The sequence below is a fragment of the Tachypleus tridentatus genome, chromosome 1 (genome assembly GCF_004210375.1).
Source record: "Tachypleus tridentatus isolate NWPU-2018 chromosome 1, ASM421037v1, whole genome shotgun sequence".
NCBI classification, from domain to species: Eukaryota; Metazoa; Arthropoda; class Merostomata; order Xiphosura; family Limulidae; genus Tachypleus; species Tachypleus tridentatus.
Window position 1 is genome coordinate 106802965 of NC_134825.1, and position 20268 is coordinate 106823232.

Below are 20268 nucleotides of genomic sequence, written 5' to 3' on the forward strand. Positions count from 1 at the left end.
AAAATCATCTCTTACAGGACCTTAAATGTTGAAAATGGCAAAACATGATACTTACAGTGAAACATCAGATCAATAATGCAAATAGCTGTTAACCTTATTCCTAAACGAACCAGTAAGTCACCAGCAGTTGGAACACATTAACATCATTATAAACTACATAATAAGGTCTTTCATTTACTACCAGAGCTAATCAAACCAGCTAGAACATATAAAAATCTTAGTTAAAATGTTATTTACAGTAAATCATCTTATGTTATCACTTTATATCATGAATAATAAAAGAAATGGCAAAACTTAATTTAGGTAAGAAAGTCTTATAAAACATCACACTATGACAACTGAATCAATCAGCTTTTAAGTACACAATCCAAGTTTCCAGCAGTCTATTTTAATAAAAGATTTTGAGGTTTTTGTTGTTAATAACCTATAAATGCACTTTTTTTTAATGAGCTTACAGTGGACCAACTAACACTTTCAAAATAAAAGAACAAAACAAAGATTGCACTTCAATATTTATTCTTTGCAAATTAACATTTTACCAGTCAAGTATAATTTAAAGATATATTTACCTACTGTTGTTATATGTACATTGTTTTATTGTTGTTGTTAAGTTTGGGACACTGACTCTTTTTTCTCTTCTTCTCTTTTATTTGGATTATTCCAACATTTGTTTTAATGTGCAAATCCTTTGTCACATAAAAAAAGTAGTTTTGTGTCACAATTTTTCAATGTCATCAATAGTTATATGACACTGAGTTGATCAAACCTCCCAACAAAAAACAACTAAATATACCTTAAATTTGATAAAGCAGTCAAAGCCAACCATCAAATGTTTACAAAAATAAATGTAGACAGTAATATCTCCAAAGGAGCAATCTAAGTAGTGGAACTCATTCCAATTGTCAGAAGGATGAACACAGTGTCTTTACAATAAAAGCTTAAATTGACACCAATGAAGCAATATCAACTTTAAATATAAATAAGCTTTGACATTTTATGTCCTTTTTAATCTAATGTCTGAAAAGAAAAAAAACAAAACAAGCACTAGATCAAAAGTTTCCTTTTAAATTTGACATTGTTCCATTAGTGTGGATTTATTGTAAGTTACTTTATACTGTATTATGTATCTACTTATTTTTTATACTGCCAACATTGTTTAAAGATATGCACCACAGATGGACCAGAACCACATCTACATGAAGAAAGATATGTTCACTTACAAGTGCTCTACTAAGGAGAAATAACAGTGGAATAATAAAATAATTTGTGGTCTATTTATTCCATAAACAATACAATCCTGTCAAAGAAAAAAGGGATAACCTCTTAATCAAGGGCCACTGAGGAAAAGAACTAAAAATTATTCATGAAATTAAACTAAACGGATGATGCAACACCAGAGTTAGAAGATAAGCACTGAAGATAAATAATTAACACAATAAATAGGCATAATAAGAACGGAAATTGACATACAAAGAATAATGAAAAAACTAATACATTTTGTCAAATCCTGACTGAAGAAAACATTGTCAGCTATGCAAGAGAAAAGTATTAAGTAAAAAGGATACCATTAAAAATATACAGTTAAGTCAGAAGAATCAACTGGTACTGAAAAATATATGCATGATACAAATATCAAAAATGAAGGTAAGTGTAAAACAAACTTTAGCATTAATCAACGAGGATGCCTCAATTCATTAAAAAACACCAAGAACCTAGAGTCAAAGAGAAAAATGGAAGATTCTGAAGTAACCATCTAAGCATTGTAGAGGATAATAATTTGTGAAGATAACTAATGTAGCTTCAGGAACAAATGATGTACCATCATCTTGAAAGAGGAACCTTTACTTACATTAAGAGAATTAAGAAACTTAAAAAAGTTTCATGAACAACAGTAACATAAAGGCAAATCAAGAATGCAGTTCACAGCAGGAGAATAGCCAAAATTAATGTGACCAAATAAAGAATCTAGTTAGGGCACAGTTATGCGACTGCCTTCCTATACGAACACAGAAAACCTAGGTCGATGGACTGGGAACATGCGACACAAAACAAATGATGTAAGACTACATACTGTAGGGGAAATTGAGACAGTCTAAAAACATCTTCAACTTGGCAGAAGCATGAGAATAAACCATGAAAACAGTAAAGTAATATAAACTACATTTGAAAATTGGTATTTTTATATATTTTAAACCAAAAATAATTATTACCTTATTTTAGTACCGGTAGTTTTGAGCACAGTCTATATATCAGTACTACTAAACCAGTATTGCAGGTTACAGCAACATATTACTTAAAATATGATAATCAAGGGCAATTAAGTGAGATGTCAGAAAGCAGTTTACCCTTTCAACTGGGAGCCCTCATCCTGTCTTCACATGGATGTCACTATCTTATGGGTTGATTTTCGATTTTGGGTGAATCCACTGACCCTAGTTATTCTCCTAACATAGTTATGAAGCTATCAATTAACATGTTATTATGAAGCTTCTCTTTAAAAAAAAACATTAACAAGAATGTCTTTTACCAAGCAACTTCATACATTGTAAAAGGGAAATAAATGCACTAATAAAGAAAAATACATTATCTAAAAACAGCTGAAAGACACAGTGTACACAAATATTGTCTTTATAAATGACAGTCAAAACACCACACCATTTTTCATGCTTACAACAACTCCAGATTCACAGTTATAGTTTCACTATTATGGAAAATAAGTTACAAAGTTCTACTTGTCATCAAACATTACTACTGTGATTTTTAGTCTTAAAATCCACCTTGAATGTTTCACAAAATCATTAATCACCCTACTTTTTTTTCCTCTCTTAAATGTGAAAGCCCCAGATAGGAATCCTTCCATAATGTGACACCTTTCACCATACAATTATATCTCAACAATACAATAGCTACCAAGCAAGATACATAAGCTGGTGGTGGTGAAAAATTTACTTAACTTGTTGGCAATGCCCATAGAATGGCCGTCTTGTCAGCACTAGTTGTCAAAAGGAAAATTCTTGTGGATGCCAACCGACCTTGAATGACTTTGTCAGAGTGTTGGCAACAACAACACTTGGAAGAGGTTGAGTTAGATCACCTATTGGCACAATCAAGATGATCATTTTAAATCGTTTTCAACAATTCAAACAACTGTATTTTAGAAATAATTTTCATTTTATGTCATAATTTTCCTATTTTGAAAATGTCTTTCTGATTGGTATATACCTCCTTCCACAAGATTAGCTATTCTTGTTCAATGCTGCTCTCTGTACGAAATTTTTTTCTTTACACATGCCACAAGCCTTTCACTACTTCCTACTGGAACTGCAAGATTCTAATGTCTCTCATTCAGATCATCATGCACCCCTCCCCCTCACCAATAGGAACAGAACAGGGCACGCTTCACTTGAAATGTGCAACTCCCTCTACACTTCTAAGTTTGATAGAAGATGTCAGCACCAAAGAATTATGGAGAGGAATAGTGGGAGTGTGAGAAGAGGTAAGTACCCATCAGAAATACATTTTCAGTATATAAAAATTACAACTTCCTATGTGGTATTACCTCCTCTCACATAGATAAGGAGAAGGAACCTGTGTGAGGGAATCATAGAAGTACCTCCCGAAAAGCATCTGAAAAATACCCATGGAAATGAGATATTCATCAGAAGAGGGGAACTGAACCACTTCTGATTCAGGTATACTCTTCACTCAACTGTGGAATGTGCAAGATGTGGAAAATGAAAGAAGCATATCTGAGTGGGAGAGAATGTGGCAGGAAAATGATTCTAATCATAGAAATATACAGTAACTCAAACACACAATGAGAAATATGGCTAAACAAAGAATATGTCCCTAGGTTTAGAGTGGTTGGGGCATGGTAGACCATACTCAGTAAGTCAACTACATCCAAAACCTACCCACAGGGTACTAGCATCTATGCAAGGGTAGGATGAAGATCATACCACTTCACCTTAAACTCAAAAACTGGGGAATTGAGAACCATTCCAATTCCTGGGTAGAACATGAGGCTTAGCATTGAACCATCAATCCAGGAACTTGAAAGCTGGTATTGAAAGGATGTCTATTGTATGCAATAAATTACCCCACTGTAAAACAGGCTGGGACCATCTGAATGGCAAGACATTCCCACAAGATGAGAGGTCAAGGAATAGCCAAGAACAGAATCAGAACAACCCCCCATACCACCATCATGACCTATAAAACAAACTGGGGAAATCAAGGGAGGAAAGTAGATTACCTGACACCTGCGTAAGGGGTTACGTTGATCAGTTCAGTCTAAATCCAAAACCTGCCCATAAGATACTGACATCCATGTGAGGGTAGAATGAGAAATCCAATCAAAAGGATAAACTGGTTTCTGACTTCTCACTCCACTGTCCTTGATTATCACAAATAATCTACACCCATAGAAAACCACTATAAATAAATGGTTTTGTGTGGAACTAATTCAGCAGGGTGCCTACATGGGGAACCATCTCACCAGCTTGGAAGTGGAATATGTTAAAACCTCCCATACTCCACACAAAGAAAGGAGGGTGATAATAAGATGAAGAGTCCAGAAGAACTTCATCACCTGAGATAATGCAATGGGTGACCATGAAACCTTATTTTGAAAAGCAAACCATATTGATTCATTCACTCCAGGTACAGCAGAGATGGACAACAATTCCGTTCTGCATTACAGTTTGGGAAAGGCATATATATGAAGTACAATTTTACAAGTGATATTGTGGAACACCCCATTTCAATGGTGAATGTGCAAAGCCATGGAAGATAAAACATGAGTTAAAGAATATCGAATTAGGCACCACTCACCACAGAGTGGGACTCATAAGATAAAGAACTACAGAAACACCCCTGAAAAGAAAGGAAAGTATAAATAGAAACTTACCATATGAGTCACATAAAAGTCTGAAAAATGGTCACAGATGATAGACAAAATCCCAATGAAGAAGAAAACTGATATATGATGGCAATAGAGAGAGATGAACATATTGAATGTCATCCACATGATAGATTGTAGAACCTCATCCACTGGAATAATGAAAACAAGAAGTAAAGGAAAAGTTAAGATGTCAGACCTGAAGGGAGAAATCATGGGAGAAAGTATAGGAAGAAGACAACAGGGAAGAATAAGCCAAACAAACTAAAAGGTGGACCCCCCATTTGTAGGGGTAGAAGGTTAAAGAACTCAAAGGTGGGAGAATTGCCAGGGAAGAAAAAGACATTTGTGCATACCTCAAAAAATAACAGTGCATGCTATCTAACAACCAAGTGCTCTCATTGAGCATAGAAGCCTATCCAGATCTAACCAAGAGCAAAAATGGAAGGAAGGAAAAAAGGAGTTACAGTAATAAAGGGTACATGAAATGTTAATGGCAAACACATCAGACCACTGATGTTTGTAGACTAAGAGAAGAAGGAAGGATGTTTTAAGGGAAAAATGAAACATGGAAAGTGGTTGAAATGGTGATAAGTGAATGTAGGACAACATTAACATCGTAATCTAGAAGGGTAGGTCATCTGAGAGGGCAAAATATCTGGAATAAATGCATAAACAAGGTAAGAACAGGAAAAGTATAAACTCTGTTGTATTGGGGAAAAAATATATATATACAAGATAAAGGCACCTGATATTCCAAAAAGTGAGGAGACTAAAAATCCACAGTAAAAGAGCAAGGTAGACAAATGATGGAATACCTTTCGCTTGTATTGATACACTTCCATGGTACATGAATGGATGGAACCAGCTAACAAAGTGACTCAACACGTGAAACTGATCTTCTTACCAAAGACCAGGCATAAGCCAGGCATGAAGATGCAGAAAGTGAAAAGTGGGAAGTAGGACATGACCAAGGTTGATAAGGAATGACGGTTGACCCGTGCCTCCCAGCACCTAGGCACAGAGAGGAAGCAATGTATGGGTTTTGTTCAACCACTAAAGCGGATCATCTTGCAGGGGAAAAGGAAGGGAAGTGGGGGTGAAAAGAGGATCTTGAGCAAAGTTCCATCAATCATGAAGCACCCATAGAAGGTTTCTCATATGGGCAAGATCAAGGGGGACCAGTGATGTCATTGCTTGTGAACAGTACATAAATGAGCTAAAAGGGTGTTATGAACCAACAGTTCCATTGAAAGAAGTAGTAAAGGAGAAGATTGTGTCCATCTGATACCCCATATCTTGAAGATGTTGAGCAAAAGCTTATACTATTTGGCAAGATATGCAAGGTGGTGAGACAAGTCAAAATAGAAGGACTCGATATTGACAAACAACCTAAATATGGACAAATTGAAGATAGGGACAAGACTGAGGTGATATTAATATATGTAGTTAAGCAGTGGAGACATTAATTTTGGTCATCCACAACCCTAAAGAAAATGCCCATATCAAGGTGAAAAAAAGACTACATGGTGAACTAAGGTAGTGAAAAAAAAGTGGTTGAGGCAGAGTAACTCAATTACCAGTTGCCAATCCCCCAAGTTTTATCAGAGACAACAAAAAGATTGGAATAAAAACTCCAAAAAAGATAGGAAACAGCTTCCATGGCCTGCTACAAGAGCAATTCCTAGATGCAAGCTGGTGGCAGGATCACGAAGAGGAGGAAAGGAAACAGGGGTAAGGAGAGACAAGAGATGAGAAATGAAACTGGACAATAAATACATCTGACAGAAACTAAAGCACAAATTGCTCACCAATAAAGGAACACTAGTAATGAAGCAATTTGAACAGCCATCTCTCACCAGACTTGAACTCACTCAGTAGTCACTAGTTCTGGTGTCAATGGTGATTGCATGATTGAGGAAAGCAGTGAGAAGCACCCTAATAGTAATTACAGGTTAGGGGTAGGGAGAGAAAACTGTAATTGGAGGCATATGAGGCTCTGACTACAATATTCATAAAGATGGATTGTTGTTGGACCAATATCACCAGAGGCTTTAGAGTTTTGAAATCATACAAAAGTGTGATGCCTCAGAAATGGAGCCATAACGTAAATTCCTAAGACATGTCAATGGTAAATAGACCTCAGCCAATAAGGCATCATGGTATAAAAGGTCCCAACAATAAAAAAAACACACATGTAATGCAGAGCCAAAGATAAGTGGGCTAAAAGGGAGGAGAGAAAGGCAAAGTCTCTCTAGAAAACCATTCAGGATTTCTGTGGGGAGCCTCAGATAAGAGGTGTAGGAAAGAAAGATACCATAACAAATTGGTAAAGGTAAATGCAAGAATATTGGGCATGGATAAGAAAGGCAATGTGGGAAATGTCCCCAAATAGGTAATAAGGAACCAAACAATTGCTGGTTTAAAAATGGATAGTCAGCACAATGGTAGGAAATTTGAACTGATTTGAATTACGCAGGGGATGTGGCACACAAGTCCCTTCACTTAATTATGAGGCAAAGTGATTAGCAAGAACTCACAACTAAAGGAGAGAGAGGAAAACCATAAATAGTTGGGAAGATTGTTCATGTAATAAGGAAGAATGAGGAAAATAAGTAATAGGAAAAAGGCTAAAATGGCACAAACCTGAAATACTAAAGCCACAAAGACAGAATTAAGGCCTGGAAGACTCATTGGATCAGAAAGGCAAAATCTGGAAGTGGAAAAAGACAATCAAAGTTCTCATTACACTGCATAGGATCAGCCTGTTTTGGAGGAACATGGACAATGTATGGGATAAAGGTAATTTCATACAACATTCAATCTCCCATCATAAAAAAGCAGACAAATCTACCACTGGATTGCCCACACCTGAGGCCTGAGAAAAATAAAAATGCCGGTTACTGGTGTAACCCATGAAGTTGTAACATTTACTTCGGAATTCATTGCATGGAAAGGTTCACCAAATTCAAATGGAGAAACAGACTGAATGAAAGTATATTAATTTTGTGAGGAAATAAAATAAAGCCAAACATCAAACATTAAATAAACAAAAGAGCATATCCAAACCCAAGCACTGCCAAACAAAAAAGGGATAGTTTGATAAAAGAATGGAGAGGGAGTTATATGTGTTATGTAAACATGTCATGCTCCTATTGGTGAGGAGGTGAGCATGATGATTTACCTGAGAGATGTGTTGGAATCTTATATTTCCAACAGGGGGGAATAAAAGGTTCATATAGAGAGCAGCACTGAACAAGAATTTCTCATCTTGTGACTGAAGATGTGTACCATATTGGAATTCTACCTAAATGTTCTTTCTTACTCCAAAAACTCCCCTGGCTTCTAGAAGTTAAACTACACTCTTCAATAGATTTCAAGTACCTCATAAGAAAAATTGTTACACTTAAACCTCTGATGTGTTGGAAGACTTTTTAAAAAATGCAAAAGAATATTATATTACTTCATACAGTAAACAACTTTAATCTCTGAGCTTAAGATATAGGAAATATATTTTCATAATAACCACAACAGCTTTTCTTGGAACTCTATGACTGGAAGACATACACACATAAAAATTCAAAATAAAAATAAAACAGAGCAGAAAAGTAAGGTTGTGGTTCAACATGTTTAAAATCATATTCACATATTAACTAGAGAGACAGTCCTCACAGAAATATGCCAATATAAAAAGCAACAAATTCCTAATTTCTATCATTCAACCATCTGATGTCCTTAGATAAACTTTTGTGCAAATGAACCAGTGGAACAATATTTTCACAAAAAACATGGGCAAAAGACTATATTTAGAGAACAATCTGATTAGAAGAACAAATGGAAGACTCAAAACAGAACAGTTAGAGTCAAGTTATGGCATGGCTTGGAATATTGTTTTCATTACGTTTATCTTAAATAACTTAAATCCTATAACAGTATACATCTGTTCATACTTGAACTTTACCTTTTTATTGCCCTTTCAAGCATGTCTGTCAAGGTTTATAGCAACCAGATTCTTTACAGTAGGTGTTTGTGACTTGATGATAATGAAATCAAACAATAAACAAACAGCACACAAACTACTTGTTTTAAAATAATATATATTCAAAACAACTCAGATGTATGTCCAAAAATTCTTTACACTATAGGATATCATAGTTGTATATAAAACTAAATAGTTTTCTTTTCTTTAAAATGTCCACACAGGCTGATATAATTTTTTTTTAGAATTCAACTGACAAGACAAATTATTTTTCTCTACTTTGTTTCTTACTATACAATCTGTGATAAATTCACTTATGTTTCCACAGTTGCATCCAGAACTTTAAATAATTATCTCCTTTTTGCCAAAGACCACACAAAAATAAGTTGTCTTCTCAAGGGTGTTCTGAAATAATTGAACACTAATTATGTGGTAAGAGGTGTAAAGAAATGATTATAGAAAGCCAAAGTTTCATCTATAAAATGACATATTACATTTCATTGTTTTCTGAACAGAAAGTTGTCAATTTTTAGTTAGAAAAAGTTTTGTTCTTACAGGAAAGATAACAACTAGTTTGGATGATTTTGTAATGGTTTTTACTGCATAGTAAAAAAGCCAGAAAAATTGTGATAATTAGGGGAAATTGTCTGGTATTTACACATTATTATTCAATGTTCTTTGATGAATTAGTTAAATAAATAAACATTATTTAGTGCAGTAAAGTAAAGTTAAATTTCATTAACAGTCAACAGCAAAAACAATAAAAGAAAAAGAGAGACCCAGAAAAGGAATTATTGTTTTTGTTTTTCATATTTATTCTTTATTTGTTATTATTAATTAATTAATTAGTAATTAAATGTAAAATTAAGAGTATCTTTAGGTTAATTAATGTTATATCAGGTAAAATAAAAATAATGAGAAAAATATTTTGTCAGGAACACATATGAACAACTCAACCTCAAAGCAACTTGTAGGCAATGCAAATCAACTGCATAAATAAGCTCCAAATTCCCCAAGTGATTTACTACTTATAATGACATGAATAGTGGTAGTTAGTTGTTCAAAGGGCAATCATAGAGCAATAAAATAATAAAAGTTAAGCATGAGTATTGTATATTGTTATAAGTTTAAAGCTACTTAGGATAAATAAATATAGTTTCATGCTACCATTTGAAAAAACAGTAATTTAGATTTATTTCATTTTTCTTTGGTGGTTATGATGTCAGTGAAATTGACTAATCCTGCATAGAGTTAGGGTAGAAAACAACAGATAAAATATAAATTTTATTGAGAAAAAAAACGTTTAAAGTTTATGAAGGAGGTTTTAAAGATTACACAGAGTAAATAAGTACTATATCACAACTGAAACCATGAACCTTCAGATCCACAGGCCAATACATTAACCATTACATTATGTCCAGTCCTAACTGTGTGCAAGTTGTATTCAACTTTTGTATTTTCAGGTCCAGCCAGCCTATATCAATAAATAAAAATAAAAATCTGCACAGTGTTTCTGTGTTGTTTTCTATTAATCTCTCTCTGTGTGACTCAAAAGAATGTTTGTAAAATTTACCTTGCAGATCAGTCAATATAATTTTGTTGTCATACGAGCCCGTAAGAAGGTAAAATGCCTTGGGTGAGAAACGAATGGTCCTAATGTCTGAAGCGTGAGGCTGAAAGCACTGGATTATCCGTCCACCTCGAATATCATAGAGCATACAGTTGGCATCTTCATGGCCTGAGACAAGCAATCGACCTGAAGGATCAACACAGACAGCAGCAGCTGGGCTTCCTACAAGAACAAAACAGATTCACAGTGTGAAAGGTCATTTCTTTCTGCACAAATATAAAGTTATGAGGCTTTTTTCTACTCCAATGAAAGATGACATTTGCACAAGAAACCCAACAGTCTTTAATAAAAATGAGGATGCACACATACATTAACGTCTGTTTATACAGTAAGGTTTATTTTACTCATATTAAACAACCAGGTTAACTTTTAATGAAAAACCTCTCAGTTTCTATTGTGTTTAGAAATATTTCTTTGTCTCCCACAAGAGTTTTTAGTTAATTCAGTGACCCCTCTTCCTATCAGCATATTTATACAAAATAAATAATTTTGATATTTATTCCTGAACATGAAAAGACAAAAAGTAGTACCTTCCAACAGACAAGTCCTATTCACATTCCATTTTCCTCTTTTTTTAATGACAAGTTTAAATATGGTACAATGTAAAACCATTGACTGAATTTAAAAGTCCAGGTGGTCAATGGAATGTATAATGACTGAGAAAGGAATTGTAGCACAACAAGGGATACTAAACTTATCAGTACCAAGTTAGATATTGATAGTTTTTAAATGTTAAACTTAATTACACAATCTCATGACTTAATTAATTATAGAGAGGACAGAAAACAGAAGTTTTTTTGCCCCATTAACAACTCAATAACAATTTGTTAAGTTTCCAAAAAATATAGCTAGATGATTTAATGAAACTGAATATACCAAACTATTCAAAATTATGAGGATTGAGTGCAGTATCATGTAGGACAACGTGTAAAAGCAAACTTTACTAAAGTTTGCTAAAGGTGCTCTTGAAGTACAACGAAAGATAGCAAAAGAGCTTTACAGCCACCCACTCAACTTTTTTTTCTTAATATTTTAATGCACCTATGAAGTGTAAAAATATTTGTAATATGAATTTTAATGTTAGGGAAAAATATGTAAGATTGGTTATTTGATTATAAGCCAATTTTGATTTTATAATTAAAAACAACCATCCACTTTTTTTTATATTCTCAGTTATTTTGGTCAGTAAATGCACAACTGTGTCACATATCTTCTTCAAACAGAAGACTTGAATTTGAAGTAAAATAAAACTAAAATAAGCTTGAAAGAAAAACAGAAATTAAAATTTGAAACTACATGTTTGATATATATGGTAATAGAACTATATGAAAAAACAGCACTTCACTGTAGATCTTGTCCTTTCAAAGTAGACACTAATTTTTTCAAAAGCTCACTGTCTGACCAATCACAAACACAAAAATCTGAAATCCTCTCTGCTTTATGTGACAATCACAAAGACATCCATATACAACACTAGGTCAAGCAGAATGCAATGCAGTTATCCCAAGTAATTGCTGATAGCTTCCTTGGCCAAACCATGCTACAGAGAGTAGCACCTAAAGTTGAATTTGTTGTATGCCCTTAAATGGTTGCATATGTTGCAAATAAGAACTTATGAAATAAAAAAGTCCTCAGATAGGGTATTATGGGTACATGTGATGTGTGGGACACTTATTCTACACCCATGGAGTAAAAACTCTGCTACAAAGAAAGCAAGAATTGACCCAAAATGATATAAAATGCTGGTATGAGGACTTTCAGACACACATGCTACTTATTAACTACACAACTGGTAAGTGAATCTGAAAGCCAATAAAAACAATTACCATGGGAATAATTTCAGAAACTTTTGGAAATTTAAAAATATATATTTTTACTTATTCATCAGCAAGACTTACAGCTTTGGAAGCAATTTCTTATTAAAAAATTTACACAGATTTAACATACCCACTCCCCCACCCTACATAAAAACACAAACCTAGCAAGATTTTTTAAATTATGAAGTAGCCAATAAGGCTGCCAAAAGAACATAGTTAAGTTAAAAGAATAAGAAACTACCAATGAAAGTGAAGCTTAGACTCGAAGTCTGATGGGTTGAAACTGAATAACAACAGAGAAATCTAAATAACCTGAATAAATTAAAGTGTGAATGTTTCACACAGAATGCAACAGTTTTGTCTGGTTAAATGCAAAAGCAGAAATCTGAGAAGACAGGCAAGATTTATTAAGCGCATTTCATTTTTAAATAATTTGTAAAACATACCTTACAGAGAGTGTTGCCTTGAAAACACTCTTCTCTAGGTTTCAATTGTCATAACAAATATGAAATAACATATAGACAAAAAAAGTTAGATCATATAAAGACTCTTTAAATAATTTGTTTAAAAATTAAAATTAAGCAGTACCAAATCTCTTTCATGTTCTGTCATTTATTTTTCACATATTTGTTTCTGGTGTTTTTTTTTATGGCATTAATGCAAAAGAACTTGTAAAATTACCTTTTACATGATGAGTGTTCATTTGTTTGTGATTTTTAACCTTTACTTTTGTATTTTTCAACATTTTTTTGTGGGTGGGTGTACAATTACTGCAAATGTATGAACACTTGTGAGCATACTCAAGTAAGGTGTGTGGACCTTTCAAGCAAAATATATATTTTAAATTAGTTTCATTAATATCATTGGTTATAATGTAAAATTTACTCTCAAATGTTATTTTTATGATTAATTTTTACATAAATGTAATGAAGACTAAAGAGAACTTCCCATGTTTTACATTTTGAATTAAATATTTTATTAACAGTTGAACTTCCTATTTAATGAATCCTAATCATTAAAGGTTCTTGTTTTATTTTGTATTGATTTGTGACATTAAGTACACACTATCATTTTGTCAAAAAGAATTGGCTTCACTAACTTATACTCTTTTGCTCCGATTTAAGACGTTATTATTTTGCAGAAAGCACAAATCATTTGTTAAAGTTCACTAGTTGCCAAAATTGCAAAAATTACATAGATATACTGATATTTTTAAATCAAGTGTGAGTTCAAGTTTTAAAAAAAAAACTGTTATGCTAGTTGAAATAAACCCATTTTTGCATCTTCTGGGCTCAAGGTTAAACCTGCGGTCTCTCATACATCAAGTGAGTACATTAACAAACTAAATTAAAAAATTAACCTGGTAACTATTACTAGTAATCTTTATTTTTTAAATAACAAACTTCCACAATCCTTTCTTATTATAAAGAAAGGCCATCCTCAGGCTTTATCCTAGGAATGTGGGACAGATACATCTTGAGTGCAATTTAATGAGAAGCAATTCATGTTGTTTTTTTTCCTTAGCTTGGAATTGAATCCAAGACCACTCACATGCCAAGCTAGCGCTTTAGCAATTAAGATCAAGTAATAAACCACACTAACAACTGCTCGTAACAATTCAAACAAACACACAGTGAAGTCTGAATACAGGAAACAATTCTATGACTCACCTGGTCCTGACCCAGAAGCAGAAGGTGCAACAACCAAGTTGACACAACCTTGTGTATGAAGGTCCCAAAACCTGATTGTCTTGTCCTGGGATCCACTTACAAACATAGCTCCACCCCAGGAATACAATGAAAGAATATGCCCTGAATTATTAAAACAAAAAACAATAATGTTTTTTATATCATTCATTAAAAATTATGTTTCTGAAAAAAGACTTGCTGGTAATATATAACAAAAGTTCAAATAACATAAAACAAATAGGGAATTTCAGAATAATTTCTTTTTTTCCACCTAAAATATCTTACAAAACCACAGTTGATGAATTCACACAAATAATATCAAATCAATTAATTAATAGTAAATTATTCAAAAATTGGTTATTTGGCTAATAATTTAAAAGTTGGTAAGAGAGAATCACAATCTGAAACAACACATTTTGTAACTACTTTTCCTTTCTATTCTTCTTCTCAAAATGCTTTATAGAATTATAAAAAAAATTGTTTATATATGTACAAATAAAGAGCAAAATAAAGAAGTTAACATTTTCCTAATCTGTAAAAGTATTTCTAATAATATTTACCTCCACTAACACTAAAGCTATTCATTGATGTTAGCTTTGCCTATCTGAGCACTGGTCTTGCATGCCACTGTTTTATACCATTTAAATGGCTTTGAGAATATCTAATTTTCAAATTTATCCAACCTCGTCAATCTGTCCTCTATCCTGATATTCTATATAAACAATTCACTTACATAATACAATTACATTTTTGATACTTATGCTGGTGAGGAGGTAGGCAGGAGGTGTCAACAGAAGTAACCATTACTGGAAATACATTTTCAGTTTAGGAAAATGATAGCTTTCAAAACATACTATCTGTTGACACTATAGCTTGAATCCCACACTGAGAATGTGGAGAGACCAGTGCAGGTATGATCTATAAAGAAAGCACCTACACAGAACAATGGTGTAGCAAGACAAGAGTGGTATACAAGTGGGTGAATCACACTGCATATAGAATGGGTATGCTTTTTACTCAGAACTTAGTTCCTACGACAAGGGTGGAATAGTACATGTGAAATCATTATTAAAGGCCAACCCCAACCAAACAGTCTAGGTTTCACAACTCAGGGTTGGAATTAAGGGGTCTTGGTCCTTATATCCCACATTGGTGGCTTAGGCTGTTGAACTACAATGTTATATATATATCTTTTATATAGCAAAAGACAAATGTGCTGAATCTGATGAGATGTTGTAAATATATTTTAATAGCAAATCTGGAAGAAAAAAAGATACTTTTCTAATCAGAATGTAAGAATGACTGACTTGCATCTATCACATTTTGAGTTTGTTAAGATCCAGAAGTTAATTAGAGAATGATGTTGTTAGAATATTAGAGGTATTTAATCTTAGTAAGTTAGCAAAGAAAAACTCAGAAAAAACTTGTCATAGTTTAACATGTCAAAGTGCTAAAGACTTTGAAAATGCATTTACAGTGTCAGAAAATCAAGATAACCCATAAGGGACTTTCAAATTAGTTTTGATTCCTTACAAATGTTCAGTATTAAATGGAAATAAAAGAGATTGAATTCTGTCTTCAAAACCAGCCACGTATTTAAGCTAGGTATTGAGATATTTTTCAATTCCTTCTATCAAAAACGGTTTTCAGAGTGAGTGATAAAACAAAAATACATAATCTCCACACAAAACTGTTTATAGAAATTATGGAAAAAGACAGAGATTAAAACTAAAACTTTTAGTACAAAACTATAACAATACAATAATAAACTTCTTCACCTGAGTGTCCAGAAAGAGCTTGAAAAGGTGTTGCAGTTTCACAATCAGTGGCATAAATTTTACAGTCTCCAGCACCTCCACTTATCAACAAACTTGACCTATTATTAATGTCCTCTATAAAACACATGTCTCGCACTGTACCATCATGCATTGTCAATTCTGCTTCTCCACCTATGGAACAAGAAACTTTTAAATTTTAAACAAGATGGTTCAAAGCTTTAGATATTAGTATATAATGTACACCTCTATCTATCTCTAGACTGTCTCAAGCAATCAAATTTCAAAATTAAACACACTCTGGGAAGGATTAGATCAGTGCTCTCCAACAATGTTGGGATAATAACAGGTAACACTAATCTACCCTCCATCACACATTCAATAGCAGTGGATGACAGTTCATGAGCCTCACTAAAATCAGGATATTTTCATTTCCTAAAGTTACTATCCCAAATTACAACCAGTGAGGTCAGTGTTCTGAACTGCTGATAGATCAAAGTACCTTTGGATTTACAATGTTAAAAAATCCTATTTAAATGCGGCCAATTTTCCCCACTAATGCTACATTGTTTCTTGCTTATTTGCAAAGCTCTCAACAAAGAATCCACCATCTAGTTTGTAGATCAAATTCCAAACTATTTGTGCAACAAATCAGGCTTTTCTATTCATAATTTTTGCTCCATATATCAGCTAATTATTTTTTTATTTTTTTTCTATACCACTGTTTCAATTGTCAAGTCTGAAGTCTTTAACTTTTTCCTCAACTGTTCATAAATTCAATATTTAACTTTTCAAGACTTTATATAAATGAGTTTTCAACTAAAACCTCAAAATTCAATTTGACTCACTCCTCATATGTGAAAATGTCTTTACTTAAAGTGTGCATAAAGAAAAGCTGTGCTGAAAAAGAGTAGGGAAAAATACATTCAGGTTAAAACTCTAATGAAAAGTTCACTACTTAATGCTTTTACCTGCATAAAATCTTAGCAGTCTAAAATGCTTCAAACTCATATAGCATACTAATAAGAAATTCTCACATCCTTGAAAGCCATGCCTCATTGCTATAGTGCTCCCATCTGTGAGCAATATCACAACTCTGGGATGTGTTTATATTTGCTGTCAGTTCATGGAACAAGTAGCTCTGTAATTTGAAGTTAATTTGATTGATGTGTTACCATTTTATATGCTACACCTTACATGTGTGTTCAACATTATAATAACCATCATACAATATACTAATATAAACCAATGGTTTGATAAAAGGTAATAAAATGAATCCATGAGTCAGTGTTCATCATCTGTCACTCATTTCTTTTGTTCAGCTTTCATGTGTACATCAGGGAATACTTGTGCCAAATATAGAGAATGTACCATCTTTTGATACTGAAAAAAAGACAAGAAAAGATAAACTAATTTCATATTTTGGTAATAACTGACACTTTTTGGGAACCAGCTTAAAATGTGATGATAGATCAATGGGTTAAAACTAATCTGAACATTTAAAGAATTAAACGATTACTAAATATTCACCACTAAGAACATTACATAATCTTTTCACAATCAGGAATATTTAGATTAATCTAAACATCTATTACTGTGTTCTATATTAAGTCAGGTAGAATACCCACCTTCCAAGTTACAGGTGTCTGGGTTAAATCTCATGAGCTTTACTGTTTTATCATTTGACCCAGTTCCCAGTAGATCACCACTAACATTCCAAGCTAAACAGTAAATGGAACCTTTGTGATGTTTCATTCGTTTTAGCAAAACTGTGGGTTGATGGACCACATGATTCTCCCTGAAAATGCAGAGGCAAAGTCATTAAATAAAAATATTATATAATCTATAACATACCAGATAAAAAAACAAACCTATGAGTATTGTATTAATACTCACCAGTTAATCAAACAGTAGCATTTCTAACATACAATAAAATTTTTTTTGTTTGTTTTTACAAATACATATTATTTTTTGAAAATAAAGCTATTCTAAGATTATAACTATAAAATTTCAGGCATTTTGAAGACATAAATAATAACAAACCATCTATTACATGATCCATAAATATAAACAACAAGTGTGGCTTTGAAACTGATATTTTTGAAGTCCTATTCCTGTCCTTAAAGTGCGCTGTTTATGAGACACTACCATAATAGCAATACGTAACGCTCAAATTTTACTTCGATTCAGTAGTAAGAGATATTTTTTTTGGAATAAAAATGATAATTCCAGTTTATACCAAGTTTCTAGTCAACCGCGTCACATTATTTTAAGAAAAATATTTTTGCATTAAAATGAAGAGTGATAACGGTTGTACGTACAAAATATAAACTGTCGTATGCTAATCCACAAAACTATTTAAAATAAGAAATGAAATCTCGCATGTGCGTCATATTGGGCGTAGTTTCTACGCTGTTTCTCCCTCTTTGTTTGAGAACAAATTAAAATTTCCTTACACTTTTGGCTACAATATAAAAATACCATAAACGGAAGTTTTCTTTGTGTGGAAAATATCTTAAGGTTTGTAAAATAGGTAACATTAGTGAAACTTTCTTAAATCTAATATGATCGGTTAACTTATCGTAGATTAATATGATTGGGTAGTTTCTTTCTGGTTTAATATTACTGGTTAGTTTTCCATTATTTAATACCATTAGTTAGTTCTTCCTTGTTAAATATCAGTAGTTTGTTTTTTCTGGTTTAATATTACTAAAAAAGCTGTCCGCAAGTGATGATGATTTTGTTATCGATAGTACAAACAAAACTTCCCAGTAAGAAACAGGATTTGGTGACAGAATAATTCCAAAAGATCAAACATAACGTCCCTAACTTGATCTTCCCAATGTCGCTCGATTCTTACATGTCTTCATTTGGTAAGTGTTGTAATTCGGATTAATATTATGTTTCAGTTTAATTTACAAATGTTTAGCTATTTCCGTGATATTTGCCCCAAAATGAGATTCCGTGTAACGCATCTGGATGTTGTTTCCAGTGGAAAGTTAAAGCATCTCTTCAGAAAGTGTTATTGCTTATACAAACATCTCCTTTAACTCCACCGTCACTCAAGTTCAGAAACTGTCACCTAGAAAGGTTACGGCCCAGTGACTTGAGTGCCAACATTTTCGTCGTAATATCAAGTAGCAACTGCTTAGACATTTTGTTAATTGCGTAAACAAAGCCCTGAGTGTTTTACTTAATAAAGGACATTAATCTAACTTTAATTTACAAAAGTGTGAACTGTCTCCTTAGCCTAAGGGTGCTGATGAAGTATCAGGGGCGTTTAATTAAAACGGTGTTAAGTGGACGATATAAATGTAACCATGTTACCATTTGAATCACAGGATGGTAAGAACTTGAAGTGCAGTATCTTGGCCGCCTGTCATTTCGAATGTGTCACCTGCTTGGCACGTTGAAAGTAGTGTAAAACGTAATAAATACTGTTAAACCTAGCCGATTACCTCAACTTGCTCATTGCTTAGATTACAATGCGCAATGTGCACTTATTGCACTTCGTGTCAGGTCATTGATGGAGATAATTGCTGAGGTAGTTTTGTAAGTAGAGAAAATAAGAGTTAACATGTTCAATTTTGAAATATTTATTTGTTCCAACAGTTTACGTTTCTGATAAAGACTCGTTCATTCACATATATTTGTATAAACACATTCTGAACGTGACGAAATGTCGACCAGTTTTAATTGTTTTCAACAGACTGCTTGCTTTTAAAGTAAACACGTAAGTCGTTTTATTTTTGTGAAATACATCAATCAATGTGTATTTGAATGTTTATTAGTTAAAGAATTGCTGAATTACAAGTTGGGCTTAATCGGTTGTATTGACCTAAAATCACGGTTCAAGTTCGATCTCTAAGCTTAATAACACGGCTAGTCAATTACGTCTTCCTCTAGGCCTAATATAAAGGCTTTTAAGGATCTCTTCTAGTCAGCCAGCCATGTTTGATCACATCTTTTCTTTTCTAGCTTTAATATTACTATTATTAAACTTTGACATCCTCTTAGTCTAACATCATGGTTAGTTAAATTCGATGTCCTCTAGGTCTAAGAACATAGCTAGTTAAATTCGATGTCCTGTAGGCCTAAAATTATGGCTAGTTGAGTTTGATGTCCTCCAGGCTTAATACTATGGCTCGATAAATCTGATGTTCTCTAAGCCTAACATCATGGATGGTTAAATTCGATGTCCCTAGGTCTAACAACATAACCACTTACGATCTCCTTAGACCCAACATCATGACTAAGATAGATTGTCTCTTGGTATAACTCGTAACTCACAATCTCTCCAAAACTAAAATATATATCTCAGAATACCTTGTTCATATTTAACCTACAATAACTGCAAAGTAGGTTTATGTAATAAACAGATTATTAATACACATATCTGTGCAAATCCAACATCAATTAATGTAATATTGTTTATCGACGTAAACAATGAAATTAGCTTGGCTTCAAAGCCTGGTCTCA

The 20268-nt window shown here is 33.1% G+C and overlaps 1 protein-coding gene across 1 annotated transcript; it reads right to left on the minus strand.

Moving 5' to 3' along the window:
• Window positions 1-2654: 2654 nt before the first annotated feature.
• On the minus strand, window positions 2655-19172 carry LOC143232838 (WD repeat-containing protein 47-like). Its single transcript, XM_076468769.1, is given in 7 exon segments — window positions 2655-3002; window positions 3005-3094; window positions 10453-10671; window positions 13997-14137; window positions 15793-15963; window positions 17418-17587; window positions 19129-19172. Coding segments are annotated over 7 exon segments (888 nt in total). The 3' UTR covers window positions 2655-2949.
• Window positions 19173-20268: the final 1096 nt, after the last annotated feature.